Below are 17517 nucleotides of genomic sequence, written 5' to 3'. Positions count from 1 at the left end.
ATCAACTTGATGCCGCTTTACTAAGTGGCCAAATGTTCAACGTTGGCCACCCAAACTGTCTCACTACAGACTCCTCAAGATGTCAATGCTTTGGTGTAGGATCATTTTATGCTTTTGGAATTTACTTGCCATCATAGGGGATATAGCGTCCTCAAACTGAAGAAGTCCCTGAAAACACAACTTCTTCTAACAAGGCCTGCATCTATACTGATAATCAGACTTTCAAGTCTGCCTTACGTTATAATGACCCTTCTACAAGCTGTCTGTAATCCTACCTTTGAAAAGAAATGTTAAGCAACCTCTGGGCTGCCCCAGTACTACACAAACACTATCATTAAAAACAAATTAATCATATCCTGTTCCTTGCTGTTCGATCCTGCTCTCACCTCCTCATGACTATTATTGCTTCCACACTCCTCACCTTCCATATACCTAAGAATGATTATCCAAAATACACTTTCCTCAGGTGAGATACTGCAGCAGGCTATAGCGCTAAATGTTTAAACGATGCATACACTCTGACTAGCATGTTTATGCTGTCTTTCCAGGATATGGAGTACTTTGTATAATATGGTTTCTTTCAACAGCTTACATCCTTAGATTGCTTTCTATCTTAGAAAGCCTTCTCCCACTGAACTGCTTAAAACATTGCATGAAAAATTGACCCTGACTTATTCCCGCTTGACACTTCTCCTTCCTTTCTTCAGAGTGACCCTCTTATCTTCCATCCTTTGCACACCTTTTATTTCTGAGAACAGCCTCCTCTCATTCTCACGCCTGTCTGCTGTAAACATTTGCTGTAATTCTGTACTTGGCTGACACCTTTTTTCATATACCACTCCCTCTCCTCTTTAAAACCCCATCACTGTAACCTAACATTAACTAATCTCTGCCAGTCTGTCTAAATCACCAACCATTCATGTAAAAACTCTTAGACCCCACCATTGATTACATCTATCTAGCATTAATATCTTATAGTACAAAGTAACAGGAATAGATGCATAGTTTTTTTTTTCCTCGAGAGCACACGGCTAATCGCAATAACCATCAATGCTTACTTCATTAACCACTAACCTTTGGGTTCTAGAGTAGCGTTTTACTCGCTGTAAAGTGCTTCAATGCCTCATCAGGGGTAGTAAGCGCTTTGTAACTACAATTACATTTTAAACTCTTCAGCCCCCTGCACTGCTTTCAATTTATCTTAGGGTGAAATAAAGTAGCATATAAATAATAAACATAACATACCTTGTCTGTGTGTAAAGTAAGGTTTGCAGCTGGTTTGCCCTGTAACAGATCCCAAAGAATTATGGTTTCATCAGCAGATGCACTTGCCAATACATTCCTGATAAAAATGAAAAAAAAGAAATCTATTTAGTACTTTGGAGTATGAAAGAAACGTATCTACCATTATCTCTTTCCAGTAATTTTAGATTATCAAAATCATCCTCATACCCCTGAAGTTGAGTCTGCCCTGGTAGTCTCATCTCACCAGGGTGGGGTGAGGAAGCCCACGATGAAGCATGCCATACTACTTGGATGAAATTCCTCATACAGAAAATCTGGACCTGTAATTCAATCCCTAGGGTTATTGCATACAGAACATACCTTCTCTCTGTATCCTTTTGTGCCCCACACTCATTAGGCTTAGTTGTGCTGACTCTAGGAGGGAGTGCAGAGTGCACATTTCACTCCCTATCACCCATTTTGACTGTATGTTCTGAGGTAATCCCTTGACAGAATGTGGGATATCCTCCTTTTCTGCTTGTTGTTTGCCTATAATGTGGTGTCACAGAAAGCAGTGGGGTTTCGCCCCACTCAAATTCTCAAAGGTCACTAGGTTTCGAACCCCTCAATTCGGTGAAAGAAGGTAGGGAGGCCAAACCTAGAATCCCTACCCATAATGGAGTAGACTGTATTGGAACCCCATGAAAATATTTTCATGCCAGGCAAGAACTAATGAAGAAATGTTATTACTCAAAGGATACAGTATGTAGCTACAAAATAGGTCAGGAATTCATGATCCTAAGACTGATTTGTCCTCAGGCTTTTGTGGACAAGTTCTGAGACTCTAAAAAGTAATGAAAGAGATCTCTAATGTTATATTTGTAGCTGACATTGGCACCACAAGTGACCCCCTACAATATGTTTAATATTACTAGTTAAAGCTCTTTCTTAAAAGTGAGCACTTGATTGTCATTTTAGCAGCCAGTGAAGAAGTCTAGAAGTACAGCCAGTCTGCCCATACAGAGAATGATGACTCTGTGACAACAGATAACCTCTCCACTGTCTGAAACCTGCCCAGTATGTAAAATGTTAGCCAGCATGGAGTTCCTCTGACCACCTGTTCTCATTGATCTTAGGGTTAACACATGTCTATGTCTATGACAGACGAGCAGTGGGCAGTTCACCTGTCAAGAGCAAGACATGCAGGATGTCAGACCAAAGATGCTGGACATGGAAGTCACCCACGAGTGTTAAGGACTCAATACAGTCACAAAGGGTGATGGCTATCCTGTTTCTCAAGATGGCTAAAAAGGTGGCTGCAGTAAAGTACCTTTTCATACGACCAATGCTATTGGCAAATCAACACAGTACGCAGAACCAAGGAGACAACATAATTCTCTGAAACTCAGGACATTCGCTAGGCTAGGCTTTTTGATTTGCCAGTCACATTCCAGAGGCGGGTGAACCTATTGTTGAACGATTTTGAGATAATATTTCTGTGTACAGCAAGATTAGAGAGGAACACACAAAGCAACTCCAATGATGTTGGCTGTGATGCTGGAGGCTCAACTGATCATTAAGGCAACCAAACATTTGACTGGTCAATCTTCAGTTCACACTTGGGGCATCAAGGAGATAGCAGAACGATTCAAACCTGAAGGCACAGCTTTAATCATTGAAAGATAGAAAGTTCCCATTACCAAGACCAAGGTGAGAACCTTCTTGGGCAGAAACACAATGTAGATGGAATGCCTTTCTTTGATAGTAAAATGTATAACAATGTAATCAACTAACACCTTTTAATTGTATGCATACTACACTGTGAGCTTATGACCACATCATCCCTGCCCTTACAATAGCTACTGATGAATTACATTTAGATATTGCAGAACGATAACCTGAGCATGTCTTTAAACATGATCTCTCAAATGAAATCCTAAAGTAGCAAAACGGACAGCATTAGCTGAAACTGCAGATTTGCAAACCACATCTCATTGTTGCCAAAATATGTAGACATACTTCCTGCGTCATGAGTGTGAATCCTAATTGTAGATGCATCATTTTTCCTTTTTATAAGCATACAGAAAAAATTTTGAGGAATAAAAAAATCAATTACAAAGTAAATCAAACCACAACATATTTAATAACACATTAAGACTTGTGCAGAGCACTCTTTAATTCACTGTACAAGCAAGCACCAAAATGTGTAACTCGTAACGATAGAAACTGATATGAGTAACATTAAGGGATCAGAAAATGTGCAAACTCATTTAATGCAATTATCTCAATGGATGAAAAAAACACATTAGAGAATTAGATATTAAAGGGGCAAATTGAGGTCTGAAAAAATAATTTGTGTCCTAAGCGAGGCAAAGATATTTGCAAGTTTCACTTAAGGTTTCAAAATGATCATGTAAGACTCATAATATTAATGCTAATTTACATACAATAACCATGTTGGGAGGGAAGTTTAGGGTAATATAAAATTTCCTAGCTATTGTGAGGAAAAGGTTCAATTCTATTAAGCACACAGAGGCAGGATTATGCTTACTTTCTTTCCTTTATTCAAACAGCATCCTTCAAAGTAACAAATTCACTTTCTCAAAATACCCTGGGGAAAAAAACTACAAAACTCAGGAACCAATCAAATGCCCCCAAGAGTGTGCATATAATGTTGTCTGCATGACTAAACTTCCTCTTTTGTTATGCGCCACAGAAATTCCTGGTGCGTTACTTGCCTTGTTGGAATTGATACCTAAAATAATCAAGGGGGAGAATAGATCACTCAATGTTTCCAATACAAACCTCCCTATAGGAACTTCAATGATAAATTGCAATTAGAACTTCAATGATAAATTGCAGAAAATATCAGTTGTATACAACAACATAAGTCACAGTCAGCAATATGAGTTAGGTGTCCCTCATGACTGAAACATTAGATTGTGAGATACAAGCATACTTACTCCCTATGCTTCAACTAATCAAATTGATGGGCCTGGGTGTGAGATGCAGACAAAAGCTGTGGGTGGGAAATAATCCTCATCTCCATGTCCTTAACAGAATTGAAACTCTTCCTCAAGATAGCTAGGAAATATTATATTTTATGTCAGGACCGAAGCAGAAAATTATGTTTGTTTAAAGCTTATTGACCAGCAGAGATACCATGTCCACTACGGGTTTTAAAAAAAACCCATTGAACATGGAACATGATGACCAATCAGCCACATTGATGATGTCGTCCAGCATATCTCCCAGGGTAAAAGCTTTTGAGGCCATAGCTCCCCAAACAGAGTGGGCACCAAACAAGGACACAATGATACCAGCATCCTGCATTACCCACCTGACCCAGCAGGCAATGGTGGGTGAGAATACTGCCTTGAAAGGTTTCCTGAAGGAGATGAGAAGCTGCCACTCCCCCAGGGGACGGAGTTCTTCCATCATACTCTTGTACACCTTAAGGCAACGGACCACACACAACTTTGGAACCTTGTCAAAAGCCGGATAAGATGTGGACCTAGAATCTGTCTTAGTCCTCTGGGAAACAAAAAAGGGACCCCCTTGTGGTGAAAAAAAAACTATATTGGACACATCCAGGGCCGTGACATCAGAGACTGTCCGGCAAGAAATTAGACATAACAACACTGCCAACTTTGCTGACAATTCTTTGTGCACCAAATATTAATTTCTTTGCCAGGATAGGAAAAGATTCAAAACGAGATTGACATCCCATAACTTGGAGTATTTAGGCTCTGGAGGTAAAGAGAGACTGACCCCCCGCATGAGTTTACAAATCAAGGGGTGTTCTCCCACTGGAGATCCCTGAATTGAAAAGTGACCTGCCGAAATCAACGATCTATAGGAATTGCCCATATGATATGCCATGCCTTGTGCAGCCATGGATGCTAGAAAATTTAGGATGGGGACAACGTCACACACCATGGGATCTTTTTGTTTTGAAACACCAACGTACCCACCTGATCCATGCTGATCGGTATAGTTTAGACTTTCCTTTGGCCCAGGCTGAGGCCATAAGGTGATCAGCTTCCTGTGATAATTCTGGGACTCTCCATCTCTCCCTGAAACCCTCACCGCCATTAGAGGAAGATGGCCTTGGAGGACCATGGGGTGTCTCTGAACCTGTGGATCCTGAAGAATATCTCAATCGCGGGGAAGAAGGATTGGAGAATCCCAAGAAAGTCCCAGAAGAACTGCAAACCATGGTTGAGACCTCCACAGTGGAATGATTACCACCACCTGTGCCTTTGTAGGTGTGTCATCAGCCGTGTGATCGTCGAAAACAGCAGGAACACATACCTCCTCCCCTTCGGCCAGACCTGAAGGAATGCATCCACTGCCTGCTGATCTGGTTTCCAGCTGAAGTCACGGGAAGTTGGTGGTCCAGACGAGAAGCAAACAGGTCCACCAAAAAAAGCCCCCACTGAGGGTTCAGCAATCTGAACATACCAGGGTCCAGTTGCCACATACTTGTGTCGGGCCACTCTCTGGAACATCAGTCCACTAACTGGTTAGAGGACCCAGGAAGATACTCTGCTGTGACGGAAATATTGTTGGCCAGACAATACTCCCAAAACTCTTTGGCCAATTCCGCCAAGATTTTGGTCTTTTGACCCCTCCCCCCCAAATGAATTATGTATTGGACTGCCAACCGATTATCCATCTTCGGAAGGACACGTGTTCACCTTGTATGAGCCCGCCATCAACTCCAAGATGTTTATGTGAAAGTACTGTTCACGAGCGGACCATTTTCCTCCTGTGACTGACTCTCCGCAGCGAGCCCACCAACCAGAGCAGCTGGTGTCTGACTCAAAGTCTGGGTCGGAACTGAAGAATGCTCGCCCGTTCCAGGCCTCCATGTGTTCTAACCACCAATTCATCTCTGCTTTAACCTCCAGCGCAAGGGGGACATGTTCTGAGTACTAAATGCCCCTGCGAAGGTGGAAGGCCTTGAGTCTCTGGAGGGCCTTGTAGTGCAGTGTGCCCGGAAAAAGTGCCTGAATGGAAGAGGCAAAGAGCCCTACTATCTTGGCAATCTTGACTATCTTCGGAGGCAGCAAGCTGTGTGTTCTGTCCTCCGAATAGATGAGAAAACCCAGGAAGACGAGTTGCCTTGACAGGGCCAGGCTGGACTTTTTTGTGTTGATGAGGAAACCCAAGCACCAAGGAGGGAAATAGCATACTGAAGATGATCTCTCAGCCTTGAGGGGCACTGGTCCATGAGAAGCAAGTCGTCCAGGTATAAGATCAGACAACATCTGCGAGCCTGGACATGCTCCACCACTGGTTTCAGCACCTTGGTGAAGCACCAAGGAGCCAAAGACAGTCCGAAAGGCAGGACTTTGCAGGACTTTGAACTCGTAGACCGAACTGTTCCACTGAAACTGAAGGAAATGGTGGTGAGGTGGGAAAATTGGAATTGTCAAATAAGCGCCCTGCAAATTTGAGGCGAGCCATCCAATCGTTTGGGCGGAGCAAGTCACGCAGGAGATGGATCTTCTCTATCTTGAAATGACAGTACACCAACCAGCCATTGAATTCTCGCAGGTTGATGACTGGATGTTGCCTGCCATCTTGCTTGTCCACAATGAACAAATTGCTGAGAAATCCTCCAGGGTGTAAGGATGAAGGGACTATAGCCTCTTTGTTTAGCAGGTCTTGCACCTCCTGTTCTATCAGAACTTACTGGTCCCAGTGAAAAACCATTGGCTGAGGCTTGTGGGGCTGTGTTTGGGAACCATAGAATGCGATCTGGAATCTTCAAACTGTTTGTAACACCCACACATCTGAGGTTAGAGCTTGCCAGTTGTAGATGAACAGCGCCAATCTCTCTTCCCCCCACCAGACAAGCGGTGTCTGATAGGACACTTACCGGCCTGAGATCGCTGAGTGAGACCTCTGGACACTCCTCTGGAGCCTCTTTCCCCGTGGCCTCTTCTGGTGGAGAAGAATTCTCCTGCATGGGGTTGGTCTTGTCCTCTCCAGAGACTTTGTCCTCTGGCGAGGGCTGGCATGTAGAAACAGCCAGTCGCGCGCCCTCTCCCATGACCGGCCCCAATAAAAAGGCATGGATGGAAAACCCTCTTGATGGATGACTGGGCCTTGTTGAGGGAGGTAAAAATGGCCATGAATTTAACAACTTTTTGATGAAGTGATCACCGAATAGCCCTCCTTCCGCCACAGCTCCTGCTTCAGTGGTAGCGAGATCCCCAAACTTGTGGTCCACTTTCATCAGGATTGACCGTCGTCCCTGCCGAAAGCGCGCAGTTCGTATTTCTCAGAAAAATCACTGCTCGCTGGGCTCACCCTGAAATACTCTCAGGGGAGAGCGGGGTGCTGGAAGCTTTAGCCTGTTCCGCCAAGCCCAGAATCTTTGTAATGGGCCCCGCAATATCTAAGAGTTTGTCCTGGCATGATCCCCAGGACCTAATGATACCTTTTTCTGGGGTCCCGCATGAACTTTTGTAGAAAAGTGGCCATCCAAGGGTCTATCTCCATGATGGATTGAGACTTTCCCTAGCAAGGACAGGTGGGGGTACTCAGCTTTCTGTTTGGCCCAGACATGCTTGTCCAAGGGCTTCCTGAGGTGTTGGGCAACATAAGGGCTCACCTTCTCCGAGGGATACCACTCCGAGGGGCGGGGATGGATTAGCTCCTCTCGGTCCAACATGTCTGAGGCTTCTTGAAGATCCTGAGGAGGCACTGAAGGGCCAAAGGAAGTATGCCACTGGTTTAGATGGCCTTCGTTGGGTGAATCACCGGTCGAGTCATCATCTGCATCTGCCGAGGGCAGCACAGAATGACTCCTCCCAGGAACTGATAGGGTGTCTAAAGAATCCAGGAAAACAGGAGAGTCAGGCCTGTCTAGGAAGGCCTGCTTCACCCACCAGACACCGCCAGGTCTATGCCCGCTTCTATTCGGCATTTCTGGGGGCGATGAGCTGTCAAATCTCTAGTGTCAACCCTGGGGTGGGGGTCTGACAAGTCAAGGGGAACCAGCCAGGTATAGGCCAGGTATAGGAGACAACGCTCCAATGGCCAACGCCACGGCCTTTTGAATGGAGACATCCACAACCTCGCAGAACTCCTCATCAGTGAGGAGGAATAAAATGGTCTCCTCTTCTGTATGGGTGTCCTGCATGGCCCTGGGGAAGTCCCAGTTATTGTTTAATAAAGGGTATTTGTAGGTCTTTGATTGATTTATTATTTCCTTTTTTATGTTAGTAAATAGGCAAATGCATGTACAGGCAGTAACAGGCAGGCAAGCATGTGGCAGGCTGTCGCCTCACTCACATGTGTCAAGCATGATACAGTAGGGCCTGGGTCAGTCACCAATGTGTAGGGCTGTTCTCAGCCTGTCAATACTGTGCTGAAAGCACTGTTATTCTCAATTTTGCTGCCTGTGTCTGTAAGCGGTGCTGCACTGCGTGCCAGATGTAAAGTACGAACTGAGAGAAACTGATATTGGGGTACTCCCCTGGGGTCAGAACTCCCTAGTAATCACAGGGGAAACAATCACGCAGCTGGACCCAGCCCCGGTGCGACCCAATAATTAACACGCCCTGCATGCACGCCGTTGTTCGGAGGTGATGAATCTGCTACAGGCTAGAAAAAAGATACAGACCGTTCCGGGCGCAGTGGTACAGAGTCTAGTGTTGCAGAGTGGTGTAGAGTGGAGCTGTGCAGAGTAGACTGGTGTGGCCTGGAGTGGTGCAGAGTAGAGTGGCAAAAAGTGCATTGGTATACAGCAGAGTGGTTCCGGGTAGAGTGGAGAGGCATAGCATGAAGTGGCATATAGTGCAGTGGAATGAAGTAGAGTAAAATGGAGTACAGTGGTTTGGAGTGGTGTAGTTTAGAGTGGTGTAGAGCAGAGTATGTGCATGGTATGGTATCACACTGCCTTTGTAGACAAAACATTTTCAACTGAAATTATTATCTCCGTTATTTTACCTCCATAAGCTACAGCATAAACAAAATAAAGGGCTGGTGACAGAAGTCAAAGGAATAATTACTGGTACTTTAAAATAAATGACTCAATTGTTACCCACACTGTTTCCTGGAAATACTACAACCGCATCTCTACCCTGTTCTCCAGACACAACTTTTATGTCGACTTATGTCCCGCACAGAAGGGAAGTCTCAGGCCTGGAGCACCCAGCTAAGAACAGCCACAAACACAGTGACCGGGAAGAAGACAAAAGGGTAGTGTTACCTAAAAGACCCTTCTCACTCTAAACCGAGATTGCAGCCCCAAGCACTACTCACCAAGTGGTAGTGCTACAGGAAGAGTATTCAGGTGCCCTACTCCGCAAAATGATCTAATCGAATTTCTATAGGAGCTTTGTCTCCTTTGTCCTGCCTCCTACATCTCTCTTGATACCCTTCTACTGTCTGGGAAACGTCACCCCATCTTATGCTCAGGAACCGGGCCAGCGGTTTTCAAAATGGAACCCACAGACCTACATCACTCTGCTTCGCTAACATGTACAATACATATACTAAAATGGCCATAAACATAAACCTATACTTAGATGGGATTAGGTGGCAAAGTATAAACCTGATTGCACATTGGTGTGACACTCTCAGCCAGTGCCAAATAACTAATTTTGTGAGTGAGTGAAAAGCCTTTAATTACAGAATAGTGAAGGCATATCTTTAAATAAGGCCTTCTCTTTTTTGGTGCCAACGCCCCTTATGCAACGTACAGACACTGTACCAACGCTGGGATGCTCCATACATTTAAAAGTGATGCTCTAGGCTTGGCATACAACAGGTTCGGATTCAATGTTTAAATGAAGGGTGCACTTCAGAATCACATGTTTAATCTGTCTACCCCAGATATGGAGCACTATGTATAATGTTACTTCTTACAGCTTACACCCTCCCATTGCTTGCTATCTCAGAAAATCTTCTCCCACTATACTCCTAAAACCCTGCATGAAAAATTGACCTTGACCTACTTCCGCTTGATTCCTTTCCATTCTTTTTCCACAGTGACCCTTTTCTTACCTTCCATCCTCTGCAGGCCTATTTCTGGGTATAACCTCATCTCATTCTCATGCCTGTCCTTCTTCATCTTTCTTATTGTGACTGTACAATTGGCTGATACCTCCTTTCATTGATCACAACCTCTCCTCTTTAAAACTCTATACCTGTAACCTAACATTACCTAATCTCTGCCAACCATTAACCTGAATAAACATAGTCCCAACGAATGATCACATCCATCTGGTATTAATATAATCTTTCGCTAAATAACTACAGTAAATGCATGCAATTTTTTCTTGAGCTCAAATGACCAATGACAATAACCACTAGACTAACCGCTAACCTTGGGTTCCGGAGTAGCGTAGTACTCACCGTAAAGCGGTGCAATGCTCATTAGGGTCAGTGAGCACTATAGAAATACAATTACAATATCGTGTGGGATGGTGAACGGATGTTTGCAGAATGGACAGACTTTTGATAGTCTGATACCCAGCTTCAGTTTTCCTCAATGGTAACCTGGTGGCTCCACTTCATACTCCTTGCCCTGATACGTTCTGTGTCTCCCCTTCTCCCACCTTTAAGTTGCTAGGTGGGTCTGGTAGACCTATGCTGTCTCGGATTGTGTTTTGCCTATGTTGATCCCTGTGGTGGTTCCCTGATGCCGAGGCCCATGCTGTTTTGTTCTCTGCAGGCTACTGATGGTCTTTTTATGCTTTGCTGTTTCCCGGTACTACTTCTGGGTATCTTCAATTTCCACCAAGAGCCCATCCAGCACTGCTTCCAGCATCAGTCTCTTCCACCAGCACTTCAGTCTTTCAGGTTGGCTGGTAGCAGCCCGAAATGCACCTAATCCACCATACCTGCTTCTTTGTTGCACCCACACACTTTCTAGGAATTTTCATATTGACAAACATGATACACGTTGTTGACACAATAGAGAAACAATTGCATACTTGGGCATAGGAAGTACTAAACCATTGCCCTTTGGCATTCCAAAACCTACCTTTGGCCTTCAACAATACCTTTTCAGTGGACATTTGTTAGAAATAGAGCTCTAATTTGCAGAGGTATACACCCTTGTCCAAGTAGGGACCACAATCATAGTCAGGGTAAGTCACAATCCAATTATCCTGTGCCCACCCTCCGGTAGCTTGGCACTGAGCAGTCAGGCTTAACTTAGAAGGCAACGTGTAAAGTATTTGAGCAGAACTTATACCATAACACAGTGAAAACACCACAAAAAGACACTACACAGGTCTTTATATTTATCTGAATAAAATACAGTTAAAACAAGGAAAATACATTGTACACAAGCAAAGTTATGCATTTTTAAAGATTAAATCCAACTAAAGCACCTATAAACACAACACCCCCGACTGCGGTTATCATGGCGTCGTTGACTGAGTCGTTCCCAACAATCCGACACCACCGGGTGCTGGTCACAGAGTCACACAGACCCCCAGGTACAATACCTTTTGAAAACGAAGAACAAGGATGTCGCACGGAGTCGGAAAGAGGCGTCACTGGAGTCAGTGTGGCGTCAGTCCCTTAGGGATCCCGAGGCAAAAGGTGCTGGTTCCGCTTCCACTATACGAAACACGGTGGAGGTGAGGCGTCAGCTATGTACGGATGCAGGGGGAGATGATGCGTTGTCGTCCGAGATGCGGCGATTCCTTGTGACCCCGCATTCAAAGTCCTTCCAGAGTAGTCAGAGGCCAGCAGGGCAACAGCAGGGCAGCAGTCTTTCTCAGCAAAGAAGTCCAGAGAGTCCTTTGGGCAGCCAGGCAGGTCTTCTGACAGAGTTCAGGTGCAGGTCCAGAAGTGTATGAGTTGGTGGGGTCAGAGACCCAGTTTATATACCCGAAAATGCCTTTGAAGTGGAGGCGAATTCAAAGAGTGGTTTTGAAGTGCACAAGTTCCCCTTTCAGCCCAGTCCTGTCTGCCAGGGTCCCGGTGGGGGGTTATCAGTCCTTTGTGTGAGGGCAGGCTACTGGCCTTTGAAGTGAAAGTGTCAGGCCCTCCATCCTTCCAGCCTAGAAAGCCCCATTCAGTATGCAGATGTGACTGAGTGCCCTGTGTTTGTGGTTGTCTAGGTGAAATGTACAAGGGAGCTGTCAACCAGCACAGACCAGACATTGATTGGAGACAGGCTGTAAGGCACAGATGGTTTTAAGTGCAGTAAAATGCTCACTTTCTAAAAGTGGCATTTCTAAAATAGTAATATAAAATCCAACCTCACCAATAAGCAGGATTTCCTATTACCATTCTGGTCATACTAAATCGGACATGCTTACCCCTTTCAGATCAGAATCTGCCACTCAAAAAGTATATGAGGGCAGGCCTAAAGCTAGTCTATGAAAGGAGCAGGCCTCATAGCAGTGGAAAACGAATTTAGTCGTTTTTTACTATCAGGACATATAAAAAAATGATGTACATGCACAGCCTTTTACCCTATCCTATGGGTTACCTAGGGCCTACCTTAGGGGGAAACTTTAATGTTGAAAAAGGGGTGTTAAAGGCTTGGCAAGCACCTTTAGATGCCAGATCGAAGTAGCAGTGAAACTGCACACATAGGCCTTACAATGTCAGGCCTGAGGCATGGTTAAGGAGCTACTTATGTGGGTGGCACAATTAGAGCTGCAGGCCCACTAGTAGCATTTAATTTACAGGCCCTGGGCACATGTAGTGCACTTTACTAGGGACTTATACGTAAATCAAATATGCCAACTGGGGATAAACCAATGTTACCATGTTTAAGGGAGAAAGCATATGCACTTTAGCAGTGGTTAGCAGTGGTAAAGTGTGCAAAGTCCTAAATCCAGCGAAACAGTGTCAGAAAAGTGGAGGAGGCATGCAGAAAGTTGGGGGATGACCACTGTAAGGAAATGCCTCCTTGGCATGGTTGCCCCCTGACTTTTTGCCTTTGCTGATGCTATGTTTACAATTGAAAGTGTGCTGAGGCCTGCTAACCAGGCCCCAGCACCAGTGTTCTTTCCCTAACCTGTACTATTGTATCCACAATTGGCAGACCCTGGCATCCAGATAAGTCCCTTGTAACTGGTACTTCTAGTACCAAGGGCCCTGATGCCAAGGAAGGTCTCTAAGGGCTGCAGCATGTCTTATGCCACCCTGGAGACCTCTCATTCAGCACAGACACACTGCTTGCCAGCTTGTGTGTGCTAGTGAGGACAAAACGAGTAAGTCGACATGGCACTCCCCTCAGGGTGCCATGCCAGCCTCTCACTGCCTATGCAGTATAGGTAAGACACCCCTCTAGCAGGCCTTACAGCCCTAAGGCAGGGTGCACTATACCATAGGTGAGGGTACCAGTGCATGAGCATGGTACCCCTACAGTGTCTAAACAAAACCTTAGACATTGTAAGTGCAGGGTAGCCATAAGAGTATATGGTCTGGGAGTCTGTCAAACACGAACTCCACAGCACCATAATGGCTACACTGAAAACTGGGAAGTTTGGTATCAAACTTCTCAGCACAATAAATGCACACTGATGCCAGTGTACATTTTATTGTAAAATACACCACAGAGGGCACCTTAGAGGTGCCCCCTGAAACTTAACCGACTGTCTGTGTAGGCTGACTAGTTCCAGCAGCCTGCCACACCAGAGACATGTTGCTGGCCCCATGGGGAGAGTGCCTTTGTCACTCTGAGGCCAGTAACAAAGCCTGCACTGGGTGGAGATGCTAACACCTCCCCCAGGCAGGAGCTGTGACACCTGGCGGTGAGCCTCAAAGGCTCACCCCTTTGTCACAGCCCAGCAGGGCACTCCAGCTTAGTGGAGTTGCCCGCCCCCTCCGGCCACGGCCCCCCACTTTTGGCGGCAAGGCTGGAGGGAACAAAGAAAGCAACAAGGAGGAGTCACTGGCCAGTCAGGACAGCCCCTAAGGTGTCCTGAGCTGAGGTGACTCTGACTTTTAGAAATCCTCCATCTTGCAGATGGAGGATTCCCCCAATAGGGTTAGGATTGTGACCCCCTCCCCTTGGGAGGAGGCACAAAGAGGGTGTACCCACCCTCAGGGCTAGTAGCCATTGGCTACTAACCCCCCAGACCTAAAACACGCCCTTAAATTTAGTATTTAAGGGCTACCCTGAACCCTAGAAAATTAGATTCCTGCAACTACAAGAAGAAGGACTGCCTAGCTGAAAACCCCTGCAGAGGAAGACCAGAAGACGACAACTGCCTTGGCTCCAGAAACTCACCGGCCTGTCTCCTGCCTTCCAAAGATCCTGCTCCAACGACGCCTTCCAAAGGGACCAGCGACCTCGACATCCTCTGAGGACTGCCCCTGCTTCGAAAAGACAAGAAACTCCCGAGGACAGCGGACCTGCTCCAAGAAAAGCTGCAACTTTGTTTCCAGCAGCTTTAAAGAACCCTGCAAGCTCCCCGCAAGAAGCGTGAGACTTGCAACACTGCACCCGGCGACCCCGACTCGGCTGGTGGCGATCCAACACCTCAGGAGGGACCCCAGGACTACTCTAAGACTGTGAGTACAAAAACCTGTCCCCCCTGAGCCCCCACAGCGCCGCCTGCAGAGGGAATCCCGAGGCTTCCCCTGACCGCGACTCTTTGAATCCTAAGTCCCGACACCTGGGAGAGACCCTGCACCCGCAGCCCCCAGGACCTGAAGGACCGGACTTTCACTGGAGGAGTGACCCCCAGGAGTCCCTCTCCCTTGACCAAGTGGAGGTTTCCCCGAGGAACCCCCCCCTTGCCTGCCTGCAGCGCTGAAGAGATCCCTAGATCTCCCATTGACTTCCATTACAAACCCAACGCTTGTTTCTACACTGCACCCGGCCGCCCCCGCGCTGCTGAGGGTGAAATTTCTGTGTGGGCTTGTGTCCCCCCCGGTGCCCTACAAAACCCCCCTGGTCTGCCCTCCGAAGACGCGGGTACTTACCTGCAAGCAGACCGGAACCGGGGCACCCCCTTCTCTCCATTCTAGCCTATGTGTTTTGGGCACCACTTTGAACTCTGCACCTGACCGGCCCTGAGCTGCTGGTGTGGTGACTTTGGGGTTGCTCTGAACCCCCAATGGTGGGCTACCTTGGACCAAGAACTAAGCCCTGTAAGTGTCTTACTTACCTGGTTAACCTAACAAATACTTACCTCCCCTAGGAACTGTGAAAATTGCACTAAGTGTCCACTTTTAAAACAGCTATTTGTGAATAACTTGAAAAGTATACATGCAATTATGATGATTTGAAGTTCCTAAAGTACTTACCTGCAATACCTTTCGAATGAGATATTACATGTAGAATTTGAACCTGTGGTTCTTAAAATAAACTAAGAAAAGATATTTTTCTATATAAAAACCTATTGGCTGGATTTGTCTCTGAGTGTGTGTACCTCATTTATTGTCTATGTGTATGTACAACAAATGCTTAACACTACTCCTTGGATAAGCCTACTGCTCGACCACACTACCACAAAATAGAGCATTAGTATTATCTATTTTTACCACTATTTTACCTCTAAGGGGAACCCTTGGACTCTGTGCATGCTATTCCTTACTTTGAAATAGCACATACAGAGCCAACTTCCTACAACCACCCTAAGGCTGTCAAGTCTAACACCATTTATTATGATGTAAACTATGTCCTAGGCAAAGCAAATAACTAGTATGGACAAACACAGCTTCAGCCCCAGTACCACCGAACCAGTGTGAAGGGTCTTTGAATGTGAGGACTTAAGGTGTGGGGGAAGGGGGAATGCTCAATAAGACAAGAAATGCCCTAGTCCACCACCAAACCTGAAATATCCCTTAGTCTGAAGAAAAGTTATAGTTTGTTACAATTCTGGTGACATTGTGGTTCAGCATATTTAAGCACAATATTTACAGATACTTGGCATTTACAGTATATCACTGGGTATGACTGAAATATAAACAAAAGAAAAATTAACATAAGCAAGGGATAAAGAAATGTGAAGCATGCTGCTACTTTTACCTGATTTGCTTATTCCATGACAAGTCAAGAACTGCATCCAAATGCCCTTCCTGACATGGCTCTGCTGACGCACCCTGTAACAGGTAAACATTACACACTGGTTGTTGACTGTCTTATGGTAGTATTTAACAAAAAGTAATTAGCTGTAACAACAATGATGCCTGCAGGTTACCAGACCACTGTCAGGTATGTATTTATGTTTCTATGTATGTCGTATTCCATAGTGCAAACCTAGCCTAAAGGCAGCGGAGTGCTGGCATGTCAACTTTTCATTTTTCCAGCAAACTCTATCCAATAACTTGACAAATCTGGACAATGAACAGACATGTTATTTCTATGTTAATTCTTATCCGCTTACATGATCCAGGCCAGGGTAGACCTTGATATGAACATCTGCATTAGCTGTCACCATCTTAAGCTCTTCAGCAGGGAAGAGTTTACCAAGTGTAATACAGCAGGCTTAATAATTTTCTACATCTACAGAAAAAAGGACTATGTTCAGCACACTGGGCAATCATTAAGCCACAGGCACCAACATTTACCAGTCCACGCAATATTTGTATGGTGACATTTTGTATCTTACAAGTACCTTCCCGATGTGCTGTCAAAACATGCACATTCGAGATAAATGCATGAATAAGAAAAAACTTTGGACTTCACTCTCACTTTCCCATGGATGACAGCTACAAGAAACCTATTAATCAGAACTTAAGAAACCATGATTTTTCAAAAGGGAACTACATGACTGAAAAAAGATATGCACTGCCATCAAGCATGCCAGCACAGAAGAAACTGCATTCTTCAGGCAACCCTGGTTTCGCAGCTCCAAACTATTTGCTGGATATAATTCATTTGCAACTGTAACAACTGTACGTAATGCAAATATAAAAAAATACCTTTTTTCCTTTCTTTTTCTTCTTTTTTGTTTTTCTGCTCCCAAGGGAAAACACTGGTTCTAAACAGTCTACAAGATCAAGGTCCCAAACATCAATAACCGGGGTCATGTTACCCACTGCAGCATAATTTCCTGCCAAAAAAAAAAAAAAAACGATATGTAAAGTTTTTACAAAAAACTGCAATTGTGTAATAAGGGATACCAGAAAAACATGGGTAGCTATACGGCACCACCAAAACATGAAGTAATTAATCATCCGATATGTGGAAAAGACAACCTTAGATGAAAGAGGGAGCAAGTTAATATCTGGTTGTTTAGGAAGGAGTATCTTAGAAGAAGTGAACTTTCTATTCAGTCCCATGCACATCAAGAAGCTAATAAAGAACAAATCCCAAGCCACTCTTGCTGTGTGCTGTAGGTAGCAGTCAAA

At 45.1% G+C, this 17517-nt stretch overlaps 1 protein-coding gene across 1 annotated transcript in view; it reads right to left on the bottom strand.

Annotated features, from left to right (window-relative positions):
- PWP1 (PWP1 homolog, endonuclein) overlaps positions 1-17517 on the bottom strand; it is a 320357-nt gene that overhangs the window by 162200 nt on the left and 140640 nt on the right. Inside the window, exons 7-9 of the mRNA XM_069228384.1 lie at positions 17089-17219; positions 16193-16266; positions 1246-1342 (exon numbers count right to left, since the gene is read on the bottom strand). Coding sequence (XP_069084485.1) covers positions 1246-1342; positions 16193-16266; positions 17089-17219 — 302 coding nt within the window. The remainder of the gene's footprint in view (positions 1-1245; positions 1343-16192; positions 16267-17088; positions 17220-17517) is intronic.

Source organism: Pleurodeles waltl, chromosome 4_1, assembly GCF_031143425.1.
Source record: "Pleurodeles waltl isolate 20211129_DDA chromosome 4_1, aPleWal1.hap1.20221129, whole genome shotgun sequence".
Classification (NCBI taxonomy): domain Eukaryota; kingdom Metazoa; phylum Chordata; class Amphibia; order Caudata; family Salamandridae; genus Pleurodeles; species Pleurodeles waltl.
This window is presented reverse-complemented; position numbering and strand designations above follow the sequence as displayed.